General features: G+C 38.4%; 1 protein-coding gene across 6 annotated transcripts in view; it reads left to right on the top strand.

Annotated features, from left to right (window-relative positions):
* The window catches only part of Kiaa0825 (KIAA0825 ortholog), a 471,157-nt gene that overhangs the window by 56,851 nt on the left and 388,784 nt on the right, over positions 1–25,522 (top strand). For all 6 annotated transcript variants that reach the window (XR_005284771.1, XM_038324188.1, XM_038324189.1 and 3 more), the window contains exons 3-4: positions 6,782–6,913; positions 23,416–23,584. Coding sequence is in view for 5 of the 6 variants with exons in the window: in XM_038324188.1 (XP_038180116.1) it covers positions 6,783–6,913; positions 23,416–23,584 (300 nt within the window). In the remaining variant the exon portion in view is untranslated. The remainder of the gene's footprint in view (positions 1–6,781; positions 6,914–23,415; positions 23,585–25,522) is intronic.

Below are 25,522 nucleotides of genomic sequence, written 5' to 3'. Positions count from 1 at the left end.
ATTAACCTTCTTATTTAGCTTCTTTAGGATCACGAATTATAGGCTCGATGTCCTTTATTTATGGCTAGAAACCAATTATGAGTGAGTACATCCCATGTTCATCTTTTGGGCCTGGGTTACCTCACTCAGAATAGTGTTTTCTATTTCCATCCATTTGCATGCAAAATTCAAGATGTCATTGTTTTTTACCGCCAAGTAGTACTCTAATATGTACATATTCCATACTTTCTTCATCCATTCTTCCACTGAAGGGCATCTAGGTTGTTTCCAGGTTCTGGCTATTACAAATAATGCTGCTATAAACATAGTTGAACAGATGCTTTTGTAATATGATTGGACATCTCTTGGGTAAATTCCCAAGAGTGGGATTGCTGGGTCCTGGGATAGGTTGATCCAGAATTTCCTGAGAAACCACCACACTGCTTTCCAAAGTGGTTGCACAAGTTTGCATTCCCACCAGCAATCGACGAGTGTACCCCTTACTCCACAACCTCTCCAGCAAAGGCTATCATTGGTGTTTTTGATTTTAGCCAATCTGACAGGTCTAAGATGGTATCTCAAAGTTGTTTTGATTTACATTTCCCTGATTGCTAAGGAGGTTGAGCATGCCCTTAAGTGTCTTTTGGCCATTTGAACTTCTTCTTCTTTTTTTTTTTTCTTTTTTTTTTTTTTTTTTTTGGTTTTTCGAGACAGGGTTTCTCTGTGGCTTTGGAGCCTGTCCTGGAACTAGCTCTTGTAGACCAGGCTGGTCTCGAACTCACAGAGATCCGCCTGCCTCTGCCTCCTGAATGCTGGGATTAAAGGCGTGCGCCACCACCGCCCGGCCAATTTGAACTTCTTCTATTGAGAATTCTCTGTTCAGTTCAGTGTCCCATTTTTTAATTGGGTTAATTAGCATTTTAAAGTCTAGTCTCTTGAGTTCCTTATATATTTTGGAGATCAGACCTTTGTCTGTTGCGGGGTTGGTGAAGATCTTTTCCCAGTCAGTAGGCTGCCTTTTTGTCTTAGTGACAGTGTCCTTTGCTTTACAGAAGCTGCTCAGCTTCAGGAGATCCCATTTATTCAATGTTGCCCTTAATGTCTGAGCTGCTGGGTTATACGTAGGAAGCAGTCTCCTGTGCCCAAATGTTGTAGAGTACTTCCTACTTTCTCCTCTGACAGGTTCAGTGTGTTCAAATTGATATTGAGGTCTTTAATCCATTTGGACTTAAGTTTTGTGCATGGTGATAGATATGGATCTACTTTCATTCTTCTACAGGTTGACATCCAGTTATGCCAGCACCATTTGTTGAAGATGCTTTCTTTTTTCCATTGTATACTTTTAGCTCATTTATCGAAAATTAGGTGTTCATAGGTTTGTGGGTTAAGATCTGGGTCTTCTATTCGATTCCATTAGTCGACTTCTCTGTTTTTATGCCAATACCAAGCTGTTCTCAATACTGTAGCTCTGTAATAGAGTTTGAAGTCAGGGATGGTAATGCCTCCAGATGTTCCTTTATTGTATAAAATTGTTTTGGCTAGCATGGGTTTCTTTTTCTTCCATATAAAGTTGATTATTGTCCTCTCAAGATCTGTGAAGAATTTTGATGGGACCTTGATGGGGATTGCATTGTATCTATAGATTGCCTTTGGTAGAATTGCCATTTTTACTATGTTGATCCTCCCAATACAAGAGCAAGGGAGATCTTTCCATTTTCTGGTATCCTCTTCAATTTCTTTCTTCAAAGACTTAATGTTCTTGTCAAATAGATCTTTCACTTCCTTGGTTAGAGTTACCCCAAGATATTTTATGCTTTGTGGCTATCGTGAAAGGTGATGCTTCTCTGATTTCCTTCTCTGCTTCCTTATCCTTTGTATATAGGAAGGCAACCGATTTTTTGGAGTTGATCTTGTATCCTGCCACGTTACTAAAGGAGTTTATCAGCTGTAGGAGTTCTTTGGTGGAGTTTTTGGAGTCGCTTATTTACACTATCATATCATCTGCAAATAACGAAAGTTTAACTTCTTCCTTTCCAATTTGAATCCCCTTGATCTCCTCATGTTGTCTTATTGCTATTGCTAGAAGTTCAAGCACTATATTGAAGAGATAAGGAGAGACTGGACAGCCTTGTCGTGTTCCTGAATTTAGTGGGATGGCCTTGAGTTTCTCTCCATTTAATTTGATATTAGCTGTCGGCTTGCTGTAAATAGCCTTTATTATATTTAGGAATGACCCTTGTATCACTAATCTTTCCAAGACCTTTATCATAAAGGGGTGTTGAATTTTGTCAAATGCTTTTTCAGCATCTAATGAGATGATCATATAGTTTTTATCCTTAAGTTTATTTATATGATGGATTACATTGATAGATTTTCTTATGTTGAACCAGCCCTGCATCTCTGGGATGAAGCCTACTTGATCGTAGTGGATAATTTTTCTAATGTGTTCTTGGATTCTGTTTGCCAGTATTTTATTGAGAATTTTTGCATCAATGTTCATGAGTGAGATTGGCCTGTAATTCTCTTTCTTGGTTGAGTCTTTGTGTGGTTTAGGTATCAGGGTAATTGTAGCTTCATAAAAGGAATTTGGCAATGACTGTTTTATTTGGTAGTAGAGATTGTGTGTTTCCTTTCTTTGAGATGTGCTGGTGAAGGGTCGCTAGATGTGTGTGTTATTTTGGGCATTGCTGGACTCCTTTGTTTGTGAATTTCCTTCTATTACTTTCTGTAAGGCTGGGTTTGTGGGTACGTATTGTTTATATTTGTTTTTATCTTGGAATATTTTGTTTTCTCCATTTATAGTGAATGCAAGCTTGACTGGGTATAGTAATCTGGGCTTGCATCCATGGTCTCTTAGTTTCTGCAGAACATCTATCCAGGACCTTCTGGCTTTCATGTTTTCCATAGAGAAGTCAGGTGTTAGTCTGATAGGTTTACCTTTATAAGTTACTTGACCTTTTTCCTTCGCAGCTCTTAATATTCTTTCTTTATTCTGTATTCTTTGTGTTTTGATTATAATATGGTGAGGGGATGTTTTTTTTATCCAGTCTATTTGGTGTTCTATAAGCTTCTTGAACCTTAATAGGAAACATCTTGCTTTAGGTTTGGGAAGTTTTCTTCTATAATTTTATTAAATATAATTTCTGGACCATTGAGCTGTAATTCTTCTCCTTCTACCCCTATTATTCTTAGGTTTGGTCTTTTTATTGTGTCCCAGATTTCCTGAATGTCTTGTGATGAGAATTTGTTGGATTTGCTGTTTTCTTTGATTAGTGCATTTATTTTCTCTATGGTATCCTCAGAATCTGAGATTCTTTCTTCTATCTCTTGTATTCTGTTGGTTATGCTCATTTCTGTAGTCTCGGTTCGTTTACATAGATTTTCCAGATCCAGCTGGCCCTCGGTTTGTGTTTTCTTCCTTGCCTCCATTTCAGTTTTCAAGTCTTGCACTGTTTCCATTATCTGTTTGATTGTTTTTTCTTGGTTTCCCAGGATATCGTTTACGGATTTACTGAATTCTTTAAACTTTTTGTTATTCTTCTCGTCCATTTCTTTAAGAGAGTTTTTCACCTCCTGTTTAAGGGACTCTATTACTTTCATAAAGTCAGTTTTATCTACTCCTTCTTGATTAGTGTGTTCAAGTCCTCCTGGTGTAAGTTCGCTGGGTTCTGGTGCTTTCATGTTGTTTTTCAAATTGTTGGAGGAATTCTTGCATTGGCGCCTGCCCATTTTTTCCTCTGAATAATCCCATTTGCGTCTTATTTTAGAAGTTTTATTCACTCCAATGAATTCAATTCACTCACCCCTATGAATGATGGATCTTCTGGTAGACAGTCAGGTCTCCTTGCTGGCCAAGCAGCTTGGTGACAAAGGGCCTACCTGTCTGCAGGCAGGCTATTGAAACAGAGGACCTCCCACCGGCTTGGGTGCACTCAATTTCTGGTCCAGGGGCCCAAACAGGCTGAGCTGTGGGATTTTGTGGCCCCAAAGAAGGGAGGATGAAGCGGGGGTGGGGAGTTCTGGGTGCAAGCTGGGAAGGGACAGGAAGAGAGAGGCAGTATCCAGGGAGAATAACCTCTGCAGGAAGCGCAGGAAGTGTCTTTTATTATTGTTTATTACATCTGTTTAGTGTGCATGCATGTGTGCATGTGCACGTGCGTATGTGTGTGCGTGTGCGTGCCTGCGTGTGTGCGTGTGTGTGTGTGTGTGTGTGTGTGTGTGCGTGTGTGGTGACATGAATGTGAAGGTTGCAGAAATTGGTTCTCTCGAAAATCATGTCAGCAGTCTCATCAGTGTGAGCACTTTCTTACTGGGACACCTTGCCGTCTGTCAACAATTTTAAGATAAAAAGTTCCAGCACAACACAATAGAAAGATTTGATGGTTTGTATTTGTGTATGCTAAGGAAGAACAGTATGAAATTTTTTGAAAAGTTTTTGTATGTAAGCTGTTGAGTTTCTGTAAGAAGAGAAAACATTGGATGCACAGGAAGACCACTGCAGTTCATAACATGAATCTGTGCTACGGTGTTTTAGGGATGTTCCTTTGTCCTGGGTGTTCTGATGGCCTGCATGGTGCAAAGAGCACATCTGTGTTCAGAGTCAAAGTGGAAAGCAGCATAGGCAAATGCTGTAGAAATAGCCTGATTTTTCAGTTCATGTTTGATCATTTCATGCTCAGAATCCTTTTACTTCTGCCTATTTTCAAGACCTTCCACATTCATTTATGTGGCCTGTAGTCTAAGAAACTTGTATTTGGAGAAAAAATAATTAAATAAAAGGGAAGTATTGAGTTACTGGAAAGAACTGCATTGGCAGAAGGCAAGGTGACGGAGATCTGCATCTGTTTGTCAGCTTTCAGTTGCTGCGACCGAGCTCTTGGGTCAGTTATCAGGAGCGGTAGTTTTGGCTTATAGTTTTACAGTTTTCATTCTTTCAGCAGACTCTGTTGCTTTTGGGTTTGTGTAAGGCAGACCGTCATGGTGGGAACTACGTCGGTGAAGCAAAGCCATTCACTATATTGCACCTGGAAAGCAGCGAGAGAGTTGATAGCAGTGCTTCAATATTTTCCTTAATGGCATGCCCACAATGGCCTGACTTCCTCCCTCTATGTTTCACCTAAACATTCCAGCACTTTCCAGTATTACTAGACTGATTACCAAGCCTTTCGCATGTGTGTGATGGGGAATGACATTTAAAGTCTAAACCATAGCATCACCCATAGCAAGGAGCTTCCTGGAATTAGCTCCGCAGCCAAATGACAGCCTTTCTTAGCTATATCTGCTTCCACATTGACTCATATGAAGAGTTCTCATCAGAGAAATCTGAGCAGATGCAATTTTATAAGTTTTTTGAGCAAAGTAATCACGAAACTAATTTTTGTTCTTTTCTCTATTCAATAGCTTCTCCAGGTTTTTTCTCCTAGACATGGGCTACTTCCTAATTAAAATAGTTCAGACCTTACCCCAACTCTGTGACTTTTAATCTATGCGATTCCTAATTTTCACTTGACTTATAGCTCTACTTCTTATAATCTTTTATAAAATGCATGCCTTTATGTTTTAAAATTATTTTTCTTGCTTAAACAATAATTTCTTAAAGGCAAGGACATTAAGACATAGCTACAACCCAAACTCTATCACACTCCATATTACCATCAAACACAGATGAATGAACGTGGGATGAATGAACGGCTAAAATGCTGATAATGAGAAAACACATGTGCCTTTTTTGTTGAAAATGGATTTTTTCTACATGATATATTCTGATGAATGTTTCCTCCCACCCGATTCCTGCCACATACTCTGCACCTCCCTATCCATCGAAATTCACTCTCTTTGTCTCTCATTAGAAAACAGACATGTATCTAAATAAATTAAAAATAAGATAAAATAAAAACAAACAAGAATAGAACAAAACAAGCACAGAGACAAACAAAAGAGCCAAGACAAAGCATGAGAAACACAGATGAAGAAACACCCACACTTGCACACAGAAATCCCATAAAAACACAAAACCAGAAACCACAATATATAAACAAAAGACGTACTAGGTTAAAAGAAAATGCCCTGACCATGCATTATGATATAAAAAAAATCCTCCAAAAAGCATTTAGTTTGTTTTGTGTTCACCATCTACTGCTGGGCATGGGGCTTGCCCTTAAGTCTGGTTTGTACACCTAAAAAGATTCCGTTGGTGGAAACTACTTTTTCTTTGCTAGTGAATCAGTTGAAGAGAGTTTCTGGGTTAAGGATAGGGACTTGTGTCCACTTCTCCTCCCAGTGATAGGATCCCATTTGACGTAGACCTGTATGGGTCCTGTGCATGCTTTTACAGTCTCTGTGAGTTCCTTTGCATGTATCTTAAGGAATTAAATGATATTGTTGTCAAGGGAATGCTAGGCGAGCTCCTGGAAGATCGTTTGCTTTTCTATGTAGAGCGAGCTGGGTGCAGCATCCAGGTCTGTGATGACAAGGATGGGGTGTTCAGTGGTAGCTATGCAAGCCCTCAGGAATGGCTACCGTGCTATAGTTTGTTCTGCATCTTTCAGGTGTGAGAAAAGCAGCAGGGAGCTTGGACTGTCTTTGGCATTTCACAGCTTTCAAGCCACAGACAAGTGTGAAAATTATGACATTTAAAAACGAAACCGAACAAGCTTTATGAAAGCTTTGTTGTCGAACTCCTCTATTTCATTGTCTGCAAATGGAGGTGATTGCTTTTGGAACTGCATCACAACTGAAGGTGACTGTCCACTCCCTGTCCCTCAGTTTGTTATAGCTTGCTTGTTTTATTCTTTTTTCACAGAATGGACAGTTTAAATGAATATTCCCGTAATTCATTTGACCTACAATCTCTATTAAACTCACTTCCTGGAGACTTGGAATTTAAGCAGATCTTCAGTGACATTGGCGAACAGATGGGGCAGAACGCTGCAAGGTAACTATGGCTGCTGTTTGAATTAAGTTGTCTCCATGTTTTACTCACTTACAAATCATCTTCTTTAGATTCAGGATTATCTCTTTTAGTGTCGTATGTTTTTCTTACCATTAACTTATTGAAAGATATTGATTACTGACTTTGAAGCTAGTCTTGAACTCAGAGATCTGCCTGCCCCTGCCTCCCAAGTGCTGGAATTAAAGGCTTGAGCCACCGTGCCCAACTCCAGATTTCCATTAATATATTTAGAAATTAGCATTCTTGCTTGTCTGATAAGGTCAAAACTTAAATTTGAAGTGGAAGGATCAAAATGAAATGGTGTCTGGTCATAAGTGCTGTAGACAAAGCCTGAAGGAGGGATTATTTTGGAGCAAGGGATGCCTGTACTCCCAGTACGATGAGTGGAGAGGCAGAAGAGCAGCAAGTCCAGGGGACAGCACAGTGAGACCCTGCTAGAAGACAAGGGAAAATAGTTCTAATTGAGTTTTTAAGACCAATGCTTTAAGAAGAAGGAGAGAAAGTAAATCTTGTCTTTTCATTACAATAAGGAAAATTAAACTTTTTATTTAGAATTTGGTTTTGTCATAATCTAATATATATTAAACATAACATATGTATGATATAATCATACTGTTAAGTATAGATATTTAATTTAAATTAACTGAATAATTTGTTATGTAACATTTGTGTTTTGTATTTTATGAGAGTTTATAAACTAGAGAAATGAAAAGAACATTAAATAAAATAGATGACAAGCCATTTATGTAAATTGCAGAGCTACTTATATTTTTAGTAGAAATATTTTTTTTTTTAAAGATTAGCTTCCATAGTAATTGGTTTGGCGCCATCAAAACAAAGCAAGGCACTGAGTGATGTTTTTGTTATATATTGCTTCATTATTTGCTAAATAGCTCTCTATTTTGCCCCCACTTGACCAATAAAAATCATATTTAAGAGTATAATAATGATTAAAACTTTTTGCATTCATAACTTATTATTTAGGTTGAAATTTGATGTTGATTTTACAAGAAAATCACAGTATAGGACACAATTCTTACATTAAAAATCTTTTATTTCCCCTATATTAAAAATGAACCTATAGCCTCAAGTGACCATTGATCTTCACCAGGGATGGAAGAAGGGAGTAGCTATATGTGCTGTATACCACATTTAGAATCGACTCTATTTTTCGTGAAATTCAATTATCTTTTTATTATACTCTAGAGAATAAACATAATAGTATAGAGTACATATATTTTCAAAAATAAAATACTGAATAATAACTATGGTTCACAAGAGTATAAATCATTTATGCACTCATGTATTGCCTTCTAACAGAATAGCTTTTAGAAGATTGTATGTCATGCCGAATCAGTTATGCCACACTTAGACTTCAGCAGTTGAATTGCCCTTGGTATTTCGTATTCTAACAGTTGTATTTATCTCCTGGTGGTGCACATTGAATGAGTAATGAACATCTGTATGATATGGGTTTTCCACATTACTTGTAGAAGAAAAAGAACATTAGCAATTCACTCTTAAATGCAGTATTTTTTTTTTATGCTTGAATTTTCCAAGCTGTATTTCTTACAGTGACCCTGACAGCTTACATGTGAATTCCTTTTCCTTCTTCTTAATATCATCAGGTTTTATGAGCCGCGGGGTCTTTCACCTTCCCATAGCAGTGATTCACCAGAATGGACCAGTGCACCCAGAGGTCACTGAACCTTCACCTGCCTTTCAAGAGAGGCAGTCATTTTCTCAAGTCATTCTCATGTTAATTTCTGTGTTTCCACTCAAGCTAAAACTATGTTGACTTGTACTTTTGAGGATAGAAGTCAGTGGCAATGAATTATTTACTTTAAACACATATCACAACTGATAACGAAAGTGTCAACACACCACATAGATGAGTACCGTGGATTATACCCACAAACAGTTGAATAGTGTCCATACCCCGCATGGATGAGGACTGTGGATTATACCCACAGTTGAATAGTATAAATACCCCACATGGATGAGGACTGTGGTTTATACCCACAAATAGTTGAATAAAAAAGTTGCACAAAGCCTTTAAACAGTTTGAGCTGACTGGATATAGAGGGACAGAACATTATTAGACAGATAGTGTTGTATTTAAAGACTTATTTTATTCTTCTGTTTTCCAATTATGGACAACTTGTATTTAGTTCTTGGAGCAAATTTTGCTAACACTGATAAAATTGCCTACTGCTTTCATCTCAGGAAAACCCAAGAAGTGTTGCCTGGGAGAATACCTTTTATCTTAGTTCAGGGAATAGGAGATGAGATGGGGCAAGGATTTTGTGAGAGAATATTGCATAAATGCTTTGTATAATTTAACCATAAGATGATATATATATATATATGTATATATATATATGACTAATATTTTCACTTACTTATAAATTTTTTGTTAGAGTTTACAGGTCTAGAGAGAGGAAGTAACCAAAAGAAATCTTAAATAATCTACAAACTTCGGGTTTCTCATGAAAAAGCCATTGATCTGATGGTGTGCTAAATTTGAATGTTTTGTCACTGTAGCAAATTACATAAAATGAAATCATTTTAAAGAATACTATATCTTATTATTGTAATCCTGGTAATATTTTGTCCTTTATCTAATAGTATCAAGAAGAAAGAATAGCTTTTGCGACTGTGTTTGCAGTTTGTTTTGGACTTCTTATGCTGTATGGTAGAATCCTGTCAAATTTCCTGGCTTACTAAGTAAGACCATGCTACATGGAAAGCAAACAGGAAGGGCCACCTGTTTCCTTACTGCTAAATCTAGTCACACATTATAGAGACACATTGTCTCTTCTGACCAGGCATTGTATCACTCTTCCCCTGACCCAGATACTGGGCTTAAGCAGCCTCTGGCCCAATCAGAGTTCCCACTTTATAACTTCCTTCAGTCATCCTAGGAGCATGAAGTCTGGTGCTTCCTGTAGGCAGAGGTGACACTGAGTAGAAAGACTGAAGATGTCAGTCAGTCTTTCTCACTCTGGAACTCCTCTAACAAAAGCACATCCCTAATCCCCTAGATAGCTCCATGAACATGTCTGCCGTGATTGCCATTGTTATGGGCTTGTTTGTGCACGTTAGGTCCACATGTTCAAACACATAGGCCTGTGGGGTATGTTTTCTGAAACCCTCACCTTCTCAGTCTCTTTCTGTCTCTATTAGCTATGTTATTTTGGGTGTCTAGGATGGTGCTCATTCCTTAGTCCATTGCCCTCCCTGTGTGTCTTCAGCTACCCTTATACCTTTGTCCATTGTTAAGAACTTGATTCAATAACGTGGCCATTTTAGATGTTTGACAGTTTTTAAAGTTTACTTTATATTTTCAAATTTTACTTTCTGTAAGACAATCAAGAGCAGCAAAAGAGAGACTGGTGTGAGTTTTCTGAGTCTTAGAAGGACTAAGGTCTCCTAAAAATACCTGTTTCATTAGATAAACTCAGCAAACCTTAGGAAAGGAGATTGTTTTAAAAGCCTTGATTTACAAGATTAGAGCTTTACTAATTCACTGAAGACTCTGCCTGCTGCAGAGTTAGAGAGCCTGACAGCTGCTCAGCCCAGGAGGCCTTTGAATATGGAGAGCCAGTCTAGGCTAAAGCTCTGTGGAGAGTTTCTGATGGGTAGTGAAGGCCTGAGGAAGGCTAGAGTCTGATGTTTGTGGGTGATAGAAGCGGCAACAGGCATACTTTCTCTGATGGAGCAGTTCGCTGGCACTGACTGGCTTTCTCTAATTTCTTATTCTCTCTCCAGTGTATTAGATGGTATCAACCATAATCTGTTGCTATCCCACATCACTGGCCTCTAGAAATACCTTGCAAGGAATATGGTATTGAGGGTGTTTTTTCCCCCTATAAAGAATAGTTATAACATTCTGAAAATAAATAAAATCTTTTTGAAATAAAATACAATTCAACATAAATGTTTTGATTTCTTTCATAATCAGTAAGGGGGCTCATCCCAGGCAAGACTAATTCTCCTTCTCCCTGCAGTCATTGCTGCCTATAGTTGTCTAGAGATGGGACCCATGAACTTCTCTGTGTTCTCTTGTCTTTTGCTATTGCTGTTGTTCAGGTCTTCTTGATGCAGCCATTTCTAGGACGGACTGTTGCAGAGCCGACTTCTTGATACTCTAGCTCTTACACTCTTTCTGCTTTCTCTCCTGAGACGTTCCCTGATCCATAGATGCCGGGCTGTGATACAGATGTATGTGTTGGGGCTGATCTTCCCGTAATCTGTTGATCTCTGCATTGTATTCGGGTGTGGTTTTCTGTGATGGTCCCCATTTGCTGTGTAGAAAAGTTTCTTTGATGAAGGGTAGTTATATTTATTATCCAATACAAAGTTGTCAGCCATGAGGCCATAAACACACAAACAGCAGAAAGGGACAACACATCAGGTCCTATTCATATAATTGTGCACATACTCACAAACACACACTCACACAGAGGTGTGTGTGTGTATATATACATATGTGTGTATTTGTAACATAATAAAGATGAGGCTATCAATTTGAGAGTGGGGAGTCATGGAAGGGTCTGGAGGGAGGAAAAGGAAGGGGAAAGGTGATGCAATTCTATTTTAATTTAAAAAGTATTAAAAATACACAATGAAATAATAATTTTTTGAGCTAACTATATGCCTTCTTCCAGGAATTATGAAATAAAGGTTTCAAAATGTTCTGTCATTTTGTGTTAATTGGCATTGCCTGAAAAAATATGCTTCTTTGATGAGTTTTGACAGGTGCATTAAACTGTCGATGTAACAATGAGTCATGAGGAGTCAGTTTTATTACGATGGCTACTTAGCAGAACTGGAACCTTAGGGTCTCCCTTAGTGCCTATGACTATAGATTCTTGGCCCCAGTAGCAGTAAAAGACATGGGTTTCATCTTGTGAAGTCAGGCTTGACTCCAAAGCAGCAAGTTTTTTAGTTACTCCATGACATTAGTGCCACCATTGTACAAATGGACATGTCTTGTCAGGCTGACTGTTGTCCCCTACCAGGTTGATCTATGAACTGATGATTACTGTTGTCCTTGGTCATGTGAATAGCACCTTCCAGCACTATGAAAGCTACCCAGTTAAGCTGTAGCTTCTGGGTGGTTTAATTTCTGTGTCCTGTGACTCAGTGGTGATTAACACAGACTACAGTGTTTTCTGGACACCTGTAGCACACATAAACTCACAGCGATTATGACAGCCTGCAACTAGCCAGACAAAAACTTCAGCAGGGAGCATTTGGTGGAGGAGGTAGGGGCAAAGTGTCATCGCTTGCTTTGGAGCTATTGACAATTGATGGCTGCTAAGAGAGGGACAGTCCTGGTTTGTTGACTGTATTCTAGTGAAGTATATGCACAGCACAAAATCTAGGTGCTTAAAAAAGAGGACACAAAGTTGGGTGTTCAAAGGAGGGATGGGTCTGGCAGAAGGGATATATAAGATTAAAATGCATAAAAATTTGAAAGAACTAATAACACTGAAAAACGTATTCTAACAATGAAAACATATATACATGTATTTTAACCTTATGTCTTAAATGGTTTTAAATGGTTTTTTTGGTAAGTTTTTCTTTTTTTAACTATTTTATGATTTGATTGAAAAGATTGAACTTTAAATCTTGCAGAATCCTTTACACAAGCTCAGGCTTAGGTAATACGAGTTTATATTGTAATTTCTCCCTTTCTTATAGTTCAGTGACCTTTTGTCTTCTACCAGGACAAATCATTCCAATACTTCTTATAGGCACATTTAATGGCTCCTTCCTCTGTGCTTCCTTAGTGCACTGTACACGTCTCTTAATCAAGTATTATTGGATTGTGGGTATTTACTACAGCTCTGTCTAGCTAGACAGAGCTCCTTTAGGGATGGGACAGTGTCATGCTGTACATATCACTAGTATATATTTCAGCCCCTATTGTATCTACCAGATACAATACCTCCATTAATTAAGTCATTTTTAATGTAAAGAAATCTAGGAGTGAATGTTGAATGAGAAGATTCCTCAAAAGTTCTTTTAAAAAGCATACCTAAATGACTAGGAGAGATGACTCAACAGTTAAGGCCATATAGTGTTCTTCAAGAGGACCTAGGTTTCATTCCTAGAATCCACATGAAGCGACACACTAAACCTGTCATTGTAGTTCCAAGAGATCTGATGCCCTCTCTTAGCTTCTACAGACTCTTTGTATGTACACGGTGCACACAAACTTGGGTAGACCTGCATACAACACGTAAATTAAAAAATCTTGGAAAGCATTTTGATGCTGCATCATTAAAATGGTTCATAAATTTATTCATGAACTACTCTTGAAATGTACCCATCTGTACACATTATTAAAATGGATAAGTAAATCATTGGAATTAAAGTACAAGATACAGATTTATTAAGAAATACTGAAAAGGGGGTTAGAGAAATGACTCAGCAGGTAAAAGGTGCTCCTTCCTAAATGCAGTGACCTAGGATCTATTTACAGAATTCACAGTGGAAAGAGAAGCTGATAATCTCAGATTATATTATGATATAAACTCTGGCACACAAACCCACCCCCCCCAATTATAAATAAATTGGTCAAAAAAGGAAATGTTGAAACATGAAGAGGCGTGGCGTACAGCAGTGTGAGTGTACAGCTGTGCGCTCCATATCAGTCCAGCCGGAGATCCTACGCACTTCTCCTGGCCCTGTCTCCTTCCACCCTGTCCCTGCCAGAGAGAGCAGTGGGGAGTGTTCGATACCATTTTCTCACGTATCCATTGTAAGGAACACTTGCACTGTTTTCCTGAGTCTTGCTCTGCTATGTCCTTTCTTATTTATCTCTTAATCAAGATTAGCTTTGTTACAGATTTCATGTTAGAAAGTATAATTCTGCTTTAAATTCAAGATTCTTTTTCTCAATTATTCTATAGTTGGGGTGGTGATATAAAATATATTTGCTTTTCCAGTGAAAAATATAAAAAAAATTACAAAAATAGGTAGAAAAGTGCTGTAGAAATATCTCACTAAAGCAGCTCATGTTGTCAATTTGAGTTTTGTGGCTATTTAAAGAGGCAAATCTAATATTTGTCATACTTTTTTTTTTTTTTTGGTTTTTCGAGACAGGGTTTCTCTGCAGCTTTTTTAGAGCCTGTCCTGGAACTAGCTCTTGTAGACCAGGCTGGCCTCGAACTCACAGAGATCCGCCTGCCTCTGCCTCCCGAGTGCTGGGATTAAAGGCGTGCACCACCACCGCCCGGTTTTTTAAGTTTTGTAGTAATATTTGAGTTCTAGCAATAAATATGCTTATTGTATTACTGGTCTTTGAATTATATTTGTAATGCTTTCATAACTGACTTTCCTACTAAAGGAGAATTTGAGTAATTCTACAGTTACGTATTTAATTCAAAATAACAACATATGGTATTTAAGAAAACTTAGACTAAGATCTGTTGACAGGATTCCTACACGTACTTGAAAATATTTGAAATACAGTTTTCAAAAATACTACCTTTGAGATGTTTAAATTTATTTTTGTTTAATTTTGATCTCAGTTACGTAAGATGACTTGTTAGGTTAGGTAACATACTTCATTGGGAGCCTAGATTTTGAACATAGCCTTTTATATAAGTCGACATGAAATCAAATAATTGCATTTTTTTGCAAGCATAATTTTTTTTTAAGTTTTTTTATTATTAAAAATTTCTACCTCCTCCCCACCTCCCATTTCCTTCCCCTCCCTTGCTAGTCCAAGGAGCAGTCAGGGTTCCCTGCCCTGCAGAAAGTCCAAGGTCCAAACCACTCCATCTGGGTCCAGGAAGGTGCACATCTAAACAGACTAGGCTCCCCAAAAGCCATTACATGCTGTGGGATCAAAACACAGTGCCATTGTTCTTTGCTTCTCAGTCAGCCTTCATTGTCCGACACCTTCAGAGAATCCAGTTTGATCCCATGTTTTTCAGTCCAGGTCCTGCTGGCCTTGGTGAGCTCCCATTAGATCAGCCCTGCAGTCTCAGTGGGTGGGCGCACTCCTTGCGGTCCTGACTTCCTTGCTCAGGTTCTTCCTCCTTCAGCTCCTCATTTGGGCCTTGGGAGCTCAGTCCTGCGCTCCAGTGTGGGTCTCTGTCTCTATCTCCCTCCATCGCCAGATGAAGCTTCTATGGTGATAAGCAAGATATTCATCAGTATGGCTATAGGAAAGGGCCATTTCAGGCTCCCTCTCCTCAGCTGCCCAAGGAACTAGCTGTGGACATCTCCATGGATACCTGGGACCCCTTCTAGAGTGAAGTCTCTTGCTAACCCTAAAATGGATTCCTTAATTAACAGATCTTCTTCCCTGCACCCCTATCCACCTTCCTCCATCTCAACCATCCCATTCCCCCAGGGTCTCCCCATCCTCCCCTCCTCACTTCTATATCCACATCTCCGCATCACCCCTTACCGCCACCCCACCCCTACCCCCAAGATCCCAATTTTTGCCTGGCAATCTAGTCAATTTCCAATATCCAGGAGGATAAATATGTGTTTTCCTTTGGGTTCACCTTCTTATTTAGCTTCTCTAGCATCTGGAATTATAGGCTCACTGACCTTTATTTATGCCTAGAATCCACTGATGAGTGAGTACATACCAAATTCATCCTTTCCGGTCTGGGTTACCTCACTCAGAATAGTGTTTTCTATTTCCATCCATTTGCATGCAAAATTCAAGATGTCATTGTTTTTTACCACCGAGTAGTACTCTAATATGTACATATTCCACACTTTCTTCATCCATTCTTCCACTGAAGGGCATCTAGGTTGTTTCCAGGTTCTGGCTATTACAAATAATGATGCTATAAACATAGTTGAACAAATGCTTTTGTAGTATGATTGGGCATCTCTTGGGTATATTCCCAAGAGTGGAATTGCTGGGTCCTGGGATAGGTTGATCCAGAATTTTCTGAGAAACCACCACACTGCTTTCCAGAGTGGTTGCACAAGTTTGCATTCCCACCAGCAATCGACAAGTGTACCCCTTACATCACAACCTCTCCAGCAAAGGCTATCATTGGTGTTTTTGATTTTAGCCAATCTGACAGGTCTAAGATGGTATCTCAAAGTTGTTTTGATTTGCATTTCCCTGATTGCTAAGGAGGTTGAGCATGCCCTTAAGTGTCTTTTGGCCATTTGAACTTCTTCTGTTGAGAATTCTCTGTTCAGTTCAGTGCCCCATTTTTTAATTGGGTTAATTAGCATTTTAAAGTCTAGTCTCTTGAGTTCCTTATATATTTTGGAGATCAGACCTTTGTCTGTTGCAGGGTTGGTGAAGATCTTTTCCTAGTCAGTAGGCTGCCTTTGTGTCTTAGTGACAGTGTCCTTTGCTTTACAGAAGCTGCTCAGCTTCAGGAGATCCCATTTATTCAATGTTGCCCTTAATGTCTGTGCTGCTGGGGTTATACATAGGAAGCGGTTTCCTGTGCCCAAATGTTGTAGAGTACTTCCCACTTTCTCCTCTAACAGGTTCAGTGTGTTCAGATTGATATTGAGGTCTTTAATCCATTTGGACTTGAGTTTTGTGCATGGTGATAGATATGGATCTACTTTCATTCTTCTACAGGTTGACATCCAGTTATGCCAGCACCATTTGTTAAAGATGCTTTCTTTCTTCCATTGTATACTTTTAGCTCATTTATCGAAAATCAGGTGTTCGTAGGTTTGTGGGTTAAGGTCCGGGTCTTCTATTCGATTTCATTGGTCGACTTCTCTGTTTTTATGCCAATACCAAGCTGTTCTCAATACTGTAGCTCTGTAATAGAGTTTGAAGTCAGGGATGGTAATGTCTCCAGAAGTTCCTTTATTGTATAAAATTGTTTTGGCTAGCATGGGTTTCTTTTTCTTCCATATAAAGTTGATTATTGTCCTCTCAAGATCTGTGAAGAATTTTGATGGGACCTTGATGGGGATTGCATTGAATCTGCAGATTGCCTTTGGTAGAATTGCCATTTTTACTATGTTGATCCTCTCAATCCAAGAGCAAGGGAGATCCTTCCATTTTCTGGTATCCTCTTCAATTTCTTTCTTCAAAGACTTAATGTTCTTGTCAAATACATCCTTCAATTCCTTGGTTAGAGTTACTCCCAAATATCTTATGCTATTTGTGGCTATTGTGAAAGGTGATACTTCTCTGATTTCCCTCTCTACTGCCTTATCCTTTGTGTATAGGAGGGCAACTGATTTTTTGGAGTTGATCTTGTATCCTGCCATGATACTGAAGGAGTTTATCAGCTGTAGGAGTTCTTTGGTGGAGTTTTTGTGGTCGCTTATGTACACTATCATATCATCTGCAAATAACGAAAGTTTAACTTCTTCCTTTCCAATTCGAATCCCCTTGATCCCCTCATGTTGTCTTATTGCTATTGCTAGAACTTCAAGCACTATATTGAAGAGATAAGGAGAGAGTGGACAGCCTTGTCGTGTTCCTGAATTTAGTGGGATGGCCTTGAGTTTCTCTCCATTTAATTTGATGTTACAGGCTTGCTGTAAATAGTCTTTATTATATTTTGAATGACCCTTGTATCCCCTAATCTTTCCAAGACCTTTATCATAAAGGGGTGTTGAATTTTGTCAAATGCTTTTTCAGCATCTAATGAGATGATCATATTGTTTTTTCCTTCAGTTTATTTATATGATGGATTACATTGATAGATTTTTGTATGTTGAATCAGCCCTGCATCTCTGGGATGAAGCCTACTTGATCGTAGTGGATAATTTTTCTAATGTGTTCTTGGATTCTGTTTGCCAGTATTTTATTGAGAATTTTTGCATCAATGTTCATGAGTGAGATTGGCCTGTAATTCTCTTTCTTGGTTGAGTCTTTGTGTGGTTTAGGTATCAGGGTAATTGTAGCTTCATAAAAGGAATTTGGCAATGACTGTTTTGTTTCTATATTATGAAATACCTTAAGGAGTATAGGTATTAGGTCTTTTTGGAAGTTCTGGTAGAATTCTGCATTGAAACAATCTGGTCCTGGTCTTTTTTTGTAGGGAGGTTTCTGATAACAGTTTCTAATTCTTTGTGACTGACAGGACTATTTTAGATTGTTCACCTAATCCTGGTTTAACTTTGGTATATGGTACTTATCTAGAAAAATGTCCATTTCTTTTACGTTTTCCAATTTTGAGGCATACAGGCCTTTGTAGTAAGATCTAATGATTCTCTGAATTTCCTCTGTGTCTGTGGTTATGTCCCCCTTTTCATTTCTGATCTTATTAATTTGTTTGTTCTCTCTCTGCCGTTTGATTAGTTTGGCTAGGGGTTTGTCAATCTTGTTGATTTTCTCCAAGAACCAGCTTTTGGTTTCATTGATTCTTTGGATTGTTTTCTGTGTTTCTATTTTGTTGATTTCTGCCCTCAGTTTGATTATTTCCAGTCTTCTACTCCTCATAGGTGAGTCGGCTTCTTTCTTTTCTAGAGCTTTCAGGTGTGCTGTTAAGTCTCCAATGTGTGCTTTCTCCATTTTTTTTTTTAAAGTGGGCACTTAGTGTTATCAACTTTCCTCTTAACACTGCTTTTATAGTGTCCCATAGGTTTGAGTATGTTGTGTCTTTATTTTCTTTAAATTCAAGGAAGATTTTAATTTCTTTATTTCTTCCTTGACCCAGGTGTGGTTCAGTAGTTAACTGTTCAGTTTCCATGAGTTTTTAGCCTTTCTGGGGGTAACATTGTTGTTGAATTCTAATTTTAATCCATGGTGATCCAATAAGATGCAGATGGTTACTAATATTTTTTTGTAACTCTGGAAGTTTGCTTTGTTACCAAGTATGTGGTCAATTTTCGAAAGGTTCCATGAGCCGCAGAGACGAAGGTATATTCTTTCCTATTTGAGTGGAATGTTCTATAGATGTCTGTTAAGTCCATTTGTTTCATTACCTCCATTAAGTCTCTTAAATCTCTGTTAGGTTTCTGTCGGATTGACCTGTCCATTGGTGAGAGAGGAGTGTTGAAGTCTCCTACTATTAGTGTGTGTGGTTTGATGGCTGCCTTGAGTTCTAGTAATGTTTCCTTTACATAAGTGGATGCTTTTATATTAGGGGCATAGATATTCAGGATTGAGACTTCTTTCTTATGGATTTTTCCTGTTATGAGTATAAAGTGTCCCTTTCCATCTCTTCTGATTGATTTTACTTTGAAGTCTACTTTGTTAGAAATTAGTATGGCCACACCGGCTTGTTTCTTAGGTCAATTTGCTTGATAAACCTTTTCCCAACCCTTTACTCTGAGTACATATCTGTCTTTGTGGTTGAGGTGTGTTTCTTGTAAACAGCAGAATGTTGGATCCTGTTTTCGTATCTAATCTTTTAGCCTGTGCCTTTTTATAGGTGAATTGATTCCATTGATATTGAGTGATATTAATGTCTAGTGGTTGTTAACTCTGGTCATCGTTTTTGTTTTTGTTTTTGTTTTTTGGTAGTAGAGATTGTGTGTTTCCTTTCTTTAAGATGTGCTGGTTAAGGGTTGCTAGATGTCTGAGCTATTTTGGGCAATGCTGGACTCTTTGGTTTGTGATTTTCTTCCTATCACTTTCTGTAAGGTTGGATTTGTGGCTTCGTATTGTTTAAATTTGTTTTTATCTTGGAATATTTTGTTTTCTCCATTTATAGTAAACAAAAGCTTGGCTTGGTATAATAATCTGGGCTTGCATCCATGGTCTCTTAGTTTCTGCAGAACATCTATTCAGGACCTTCTGGCTTTCATGGTTTCCATAGAGAAGTCAGGTGTAAGTCTGATAGGTTTACCTTCAGAAGTTACTTGACCTTTTTTCTTTGCAGCTCTTAATATTCTTTCTTTATTCTGTATGTTTTGTGTTTTGATTATAATATGGTGAGGGGATGTTTTTTTTTTTGATCCAGTCTATTTGGTGTTCTGTAAGCTTCTTGAACCTTCATAGGAATATCTTTTTTTATTTTAGGTTGGGGAATTTTTCTTCTATAATTTTATTAAATATATTTTCTGGACCATTGAGCTGTAATTCTTCTCCTTCTTCTATGCCTATTATTCTTAGGTTTGGTCTTTTTTATTGTGTCCCAGATTTCCTGAATGTTTTGTGATGAGAATTTGTTGGATTTGCTGTTTTCTTTGATCAGTGCATTTATTTTCTCTATGGTATCTTCAGAATCTGAGATTCTTTCTTCTATCTCTTGTATTCTGTTGGTTATGCTCGTTTCTGTAGTCTCTATTCGTTTATGTATATTTTCCATATCCAGCCGGCCCTCGGCTTGTGTTTTCTTCCTTGCCTCCATTTCAGTTTTGAAGTCTTGCACTGTTTCCATTATCTGTTTGATTGTTTTTCTTGGTTTCCCAGGATATCGTTTACGGATTTACTGAATTCTTTAAACTTTTTGTTATTCTTCTCGTCCATTTCTTTAAGAGAGTTTTTCACCTCCTGTTTAAGGGACTCTATTACTTTTCCTAAAGTCAGTTTTTTCTACTTCTTCTTGATTACTGTGTTCAAGTCTTCCTGTTGTAAGTTCGCTGGGTTCTGGTGCTTTCATGTTGTTTTTCAAATTGTTGGAGGAATTCTTGCATTGGCGCCTGCCCATTTCTTCCTTCGAATAATCCCCTATGGGTCTTCTTTTAGAAGTTCAATTCTCCTTGCTGGCCAGGCAGCTCCCAGGCAAAAGGCCTACCTTGCTGCAGTCAGGCTATTGAAACAGAGGACCTCCCACCCTCCTGGGTACACTCAATCCCTGGTCCCAGGGCCCAACCAGGCTGAGCTGTTGGATTTTGTGGCCCTGAAGACGGGAGGATGAAGGGGGGGGGTTGGTTCTGGGTGCAAGCTGGGAAGGGACAGGAAGAGAGAGGCAGTATTCATGGAGAATAGCCCCTGCAGGAAGCCCAGGGAGTGTAGAGGCCGGTTGGGGAATGTCTGTGGTCAGTCTCCAGGTGGTTGCTGTGGTTCAGGCACTCACTCACCCCAAGGAATGATGGATCTTTTGGTAGACAATCAGGTCTCCTTGCTGGCCAAGCAGTTTGCTGAGGAAGGGCCTACCTTGCTGCAGGCTGGCTTTTGAAACAGAGGACCTCCCACCCGCCTGGGTGCACTCAATTCCCAGACCCAGTGCCCAAACAGGGTGAGCTCTGGGATTTTATGGCCCCGAAGATGGGAGGATGAATGCTGGGGGTTCTGGGTGCAAGCTGGGAAGGGACAGGAAGAGAGAGGCAGTATCTGGGGAGAAATAATTGAATTTTTAAAACAAGATGCGTGGTGTGTGAATAACAGACTGACAAGATAATTTTATAGCGGCTGAAAGCACAATAGAGTGAAAAAGCAAGTGTAGCTTTTTAGTTTCTAGCACTGAGGGAGGCCCCTTGCAATGCCTGCCTAGTCCCTTTATCAGTGTTTGGACTAATTACTGAAGTGTCCAACATTCTGGAGGCTTTACATACTTTTCAGCATCCTTCCTGGCCTCCTCCTAGGTTCAGATGTTGGAGAGATGAGCTGAGAGGCAGAGTAAGAGCTGAGGGAAACTGTGTCCTGCTGCTGCGCTCTGTCAGGTTTCCCTGAAGGAAGCTCGGGAGGACCCTAGGATACAAACTTTTGATAAATGTATCCAGAGTTGAGATAATGCATAGGGCATCATGTTTTTAGGTCCATGGGAATGCTTCAGTAAGTAAGAAAGGGTGCGTCAGTCTCTTGCCAGACCTAGAGCTGGCATTTCTGAGGACTACCTTCCCTTCAGGAAAGTCTGCAGCTGTGGCCAGAGAAGGCATTTTTCTTTTAAGTTCTTGGTTTTCGTGAAAGTGCTCTTTGATTTTCAGAATTTATTTTTTTTTTCAGGTAACTTCATTTAAATTCACTCATGTCCAGAAGTCTCCTGGATAGCTTTACTCTGCCAACCCATACCTAATAAATTCCAGGGACATAAGCATGAATTTTAATAAGCAGAACTTGGCCACTAAACCCTACAAGGTCTTATCATGTGGGACCTATAATTAATAACAATTATTAATTTTAATTTTTAATTATTTATTACTACTTTCAAAGCACTAGCTTTATTTTTTACTAACAATCTTCCTTGATAGCATTAAGAGAAAGTTGCGTTATTGTCCGATTTGGGTGAGTTCAGTCAAAATAATGTGTGTTTTTTTTTAAAGATTTATTTATTTATTTATTATGTATACAACATTCTGTCTTGATGTATGCCCGCACGCCAGAGGAGGGCGTCAGATCTCAGTACAGATGGTTGTGAGCCACCATGTGGTTGCTGGGAATTGAACTCAGGACCTCTGGAAGAGCAGCCAGTGCTCTTAACCTCTGAGCCATCTCTCCAGCCCCAAAATAATGTGTTTTTATAAACATTCTTGTTCTTGTACTTTAGATATGCCACCATCATGTGGGTCACCAGTTTGCCCCATAGAAGATTTGTAAGCATTGATGTAAAAATTATACATGAATATTCACATAACAGCACATTTATGAGTAGAAATTTTAAACAGATATATTAATATTTAATATGTTTTTTAAAAGCCTTTTTTGTAAGTAAGGCAGCTCATCTTTGTGCTGTATAAACTTATAAAATAGAGAAAAAGTAAAGCCGGGCGGTGGTGGCGCACGCCTTTAATCCCAGCACTCCGGAGGCAGAGGCAGGCGGATCTCTGTGAGTTCGAGACCAGCCTGGTCTACAAGAGCTAGTTCCAGGACAGGCTCCAAAGCCACAGAGAAACCCTGTCTCGAAAAACCAAAAAAAAAAAAAAAAAAAAAAATAGAGAAAAAGTAAAATTTAAACTTTATCCAATTACCACATATATATATCTATTTTCTTCCAGCCTTTTAATGTATTTTGATTTTGGAATAAACTGGATGTCAACCTAAGTATTTAACTAATATTGTGTAGATGGTGTTTTAAATTCGAAGCTTTCTGTAAATGCTTCTCAACTTTTACTGTTGCATTGATTGCAGTCTTCCATGTCCCATTCTTGGCCTTTTGGCATGTAATGTATGGCTCTGATTTCCACAGCCGTCGGGTGTGTTCTCTGCTTCTGTTTACTGTCAGCAGTGCCATTATAGTACTACATCTGGGCCTCATGCATATTTTAATGCAAGTAGTTGGATATTTACTATTTCTCCAAATACAGTATTTCTATAAAAATTTGAACTGTTTCCAGCTATGAATGAAAATGAATAATAACCATTTCTTGCTATTTTAGCATCATGTGGATATTCTATAAAGTTATATGTTTAGATTGTGTTCAATCATATACCATGTAAGCATTTAAGAAGCTATGATATTGGCCGGGTGGTGGTGGTGCATGCCTTTAATCCCAGCACTCGGGAGGCAGAGGCAGGCGGATCTCTGAGTTCGAGGCCAGCCTGGTCTACAAGAGCTAGTTCCAGGACAGGCTCTAGAAACTACAGGGAAACCCTGTCTCGAAAAAGCAAAAAAAAAAAGAAGCTATGATATTGTGAGATGGTATTACCTACATCCTACCAAAATAATTATTTTTCTTCTTTGTAGCATAGAGCATTGCATTGAAGAAATACAGTTTGAAGTAAACAAACTTTGTCCAGATGTGCAGCTGCAGACAACAACCGACTGCTTCAAGTGGCTAGCTAGCTATAATTATGATTCATCTAAGTCACCATCTATTTCCCATGGAGATTTGATAGCGTTCCTCAAAATAATGGTAAAAAATTGTTTTCTGGTAGAGTGGGAAGCATGGAATACAACTGGTTGAATTACAATATGTAAAAGTTTATTGCATTGGTAATATCCTGTCTTATGGAGGTGTTTTGGTTTGTGGGTATGTTTTTGGCTTTTTGTTTTTGGATTCTATTTCTTTCCCTGCCAAATTCTATAACTTATTTTAAAAATTTTAGCACCAAAGTAAATTGTATGGAAATGGAAGTTAAATACCCTTCTTTCTGGGTGGCGTGTAATGTGATATGCAGCATGCTGATGCAGAACACGCTGATATGATCCAAGGTTGTCTCCAAAGAAGTTCAGATTATTAGACTTTGTGTTCTTTCCCACAAAAACAGTAAGAGCCCCTTGTTTGTATGGTGTGTATGCCCATACCTCTCATTCTCTGTATTCTAACTTACAATAATACCCACTTCCTTTTGTTTCAGTGGAAGCAGAAATGTATACAAAACCACTGTTAATTGGTGTTCACTCTTTATCACCAGCTGCCTACTGGAGGGAAGTTTTTTTGGTTAACCTTTAACAAGAATAGTTATTGTTAAACCCACATCTACAGGAGTGGCTAGGTTACAAAAACAGATTCTCATAGAAACAGCACAATTTTTAGGAAGCAGAATTTCTTTAGCTATGGTTTTAATTTAATTTAGTAGGGAGAAAAGGACTGTTTTTGTCCTAGCATAAAAAACAGCGAACAAAGCAGATGTGGAAAGTATCTTGAGGTTTAGGATGACAGAATCAAATGAAAATAGTTTTTGTCTGTTGTTATTATGTCTCTTTCATGCTTATGAAGTAATACAAGGAAGACTATATGCCCTGAAGCTTAACCTCTTAGGATATTCTTCTCACCCATTATCTCTTGAAGGTGGAGCCTTGCAGAAGAAATATGGATGTAGTTATTCCTTTAATTTCTATTAGGAGCCATGTGTATTGTATTTCATTCATGTTGATGTAATAATACTTTCTCTTTTAATTAAAAGCAAAGGATTTCAATTATCTTTTAATCTGTCACACAGAAGTCATTCTCTATTCACTGCAAATCAGCGGCCAACGTAATTTTGCTCAAATTCATGTTTTGTTTTTTTACATAATTGATCATGTTATTTTTGAGCAAATAACCATGTTATCAAAACAGATTCAAATTAAAATAACATCAGTTTTTATATGCTAATTGTGTCAGTCTCGATGGCATTTTTATGTACCTATTCTTTACTGAAAGTTATTAACTAGGTAAGAAATTGGTTTTGAGAATGATATTTTCAAGTTTTAAGTAATCATTCAAAACACATCTTGAACCTCTGTAGTCTACTGGTTTTTGTTTGGTCAAATATTTTCAACTATTAGCTGGCTTAGAGAAATGTAATGATGAGATGCTAATCTAACACATCTGACTCATTGAATTGCCTTAGTGCTGCTGGGTCCTAGACTATAAGAACATTTCCTATGTTAGAGCTATGTAAAGCTCTAAGTAGTGTGACCTTTGAGAGATGTGCAGAAGGCTTCTGGCGGAGAGGATGAAGCCGAGTGTCTATACTAAGCTCCCCACTCCACACACTCCACACTCACAGAAATTAGACTCTTAGAGCTTTCAGATATCAGTGTCATAGAGTTTTCCTCATGAATAAACCAGAGAATATATGGGAAAATGTTTTTATATAACAAGATATTGATATTTGCTGTAATTGTTAAAATAGCACATTAAATGTGCATTGAAGTGCAAATTTAGAGTAAATCGGGGCCAATCCTGACTTATACATAATGCCTGTTCTTTCTTTTTTTTATATATATTTATTTATTTATTATGTGTACAGCATTCCTTCCATGTATGCCTGCAGGCCAGAAGAGGGCACCAGACCTCATTACAGATGGTTGTGAGCCACCATATGGTTGCTGGGAATTGAACTCAGGACCTTTGGAAGAGCAG

This window comes from Arvicola amphibius, chromosome 3, assembly GCF_903992535.2.
Source record: "Arvicola amphibius chromosome 3, mArvAmp1.2, whole genome shotgun sequence".
Lineage (NCBI taxonomy): Eukaryota > Metazoa > Chordata > Mammalia > Rodentia > Cricetidae > Arvicola > Arvicola amphibius.
Note: the sequence above shows the minus strand (reverse complement) of the source record. Positions and strands in the feature narration are given on the sequence as shown.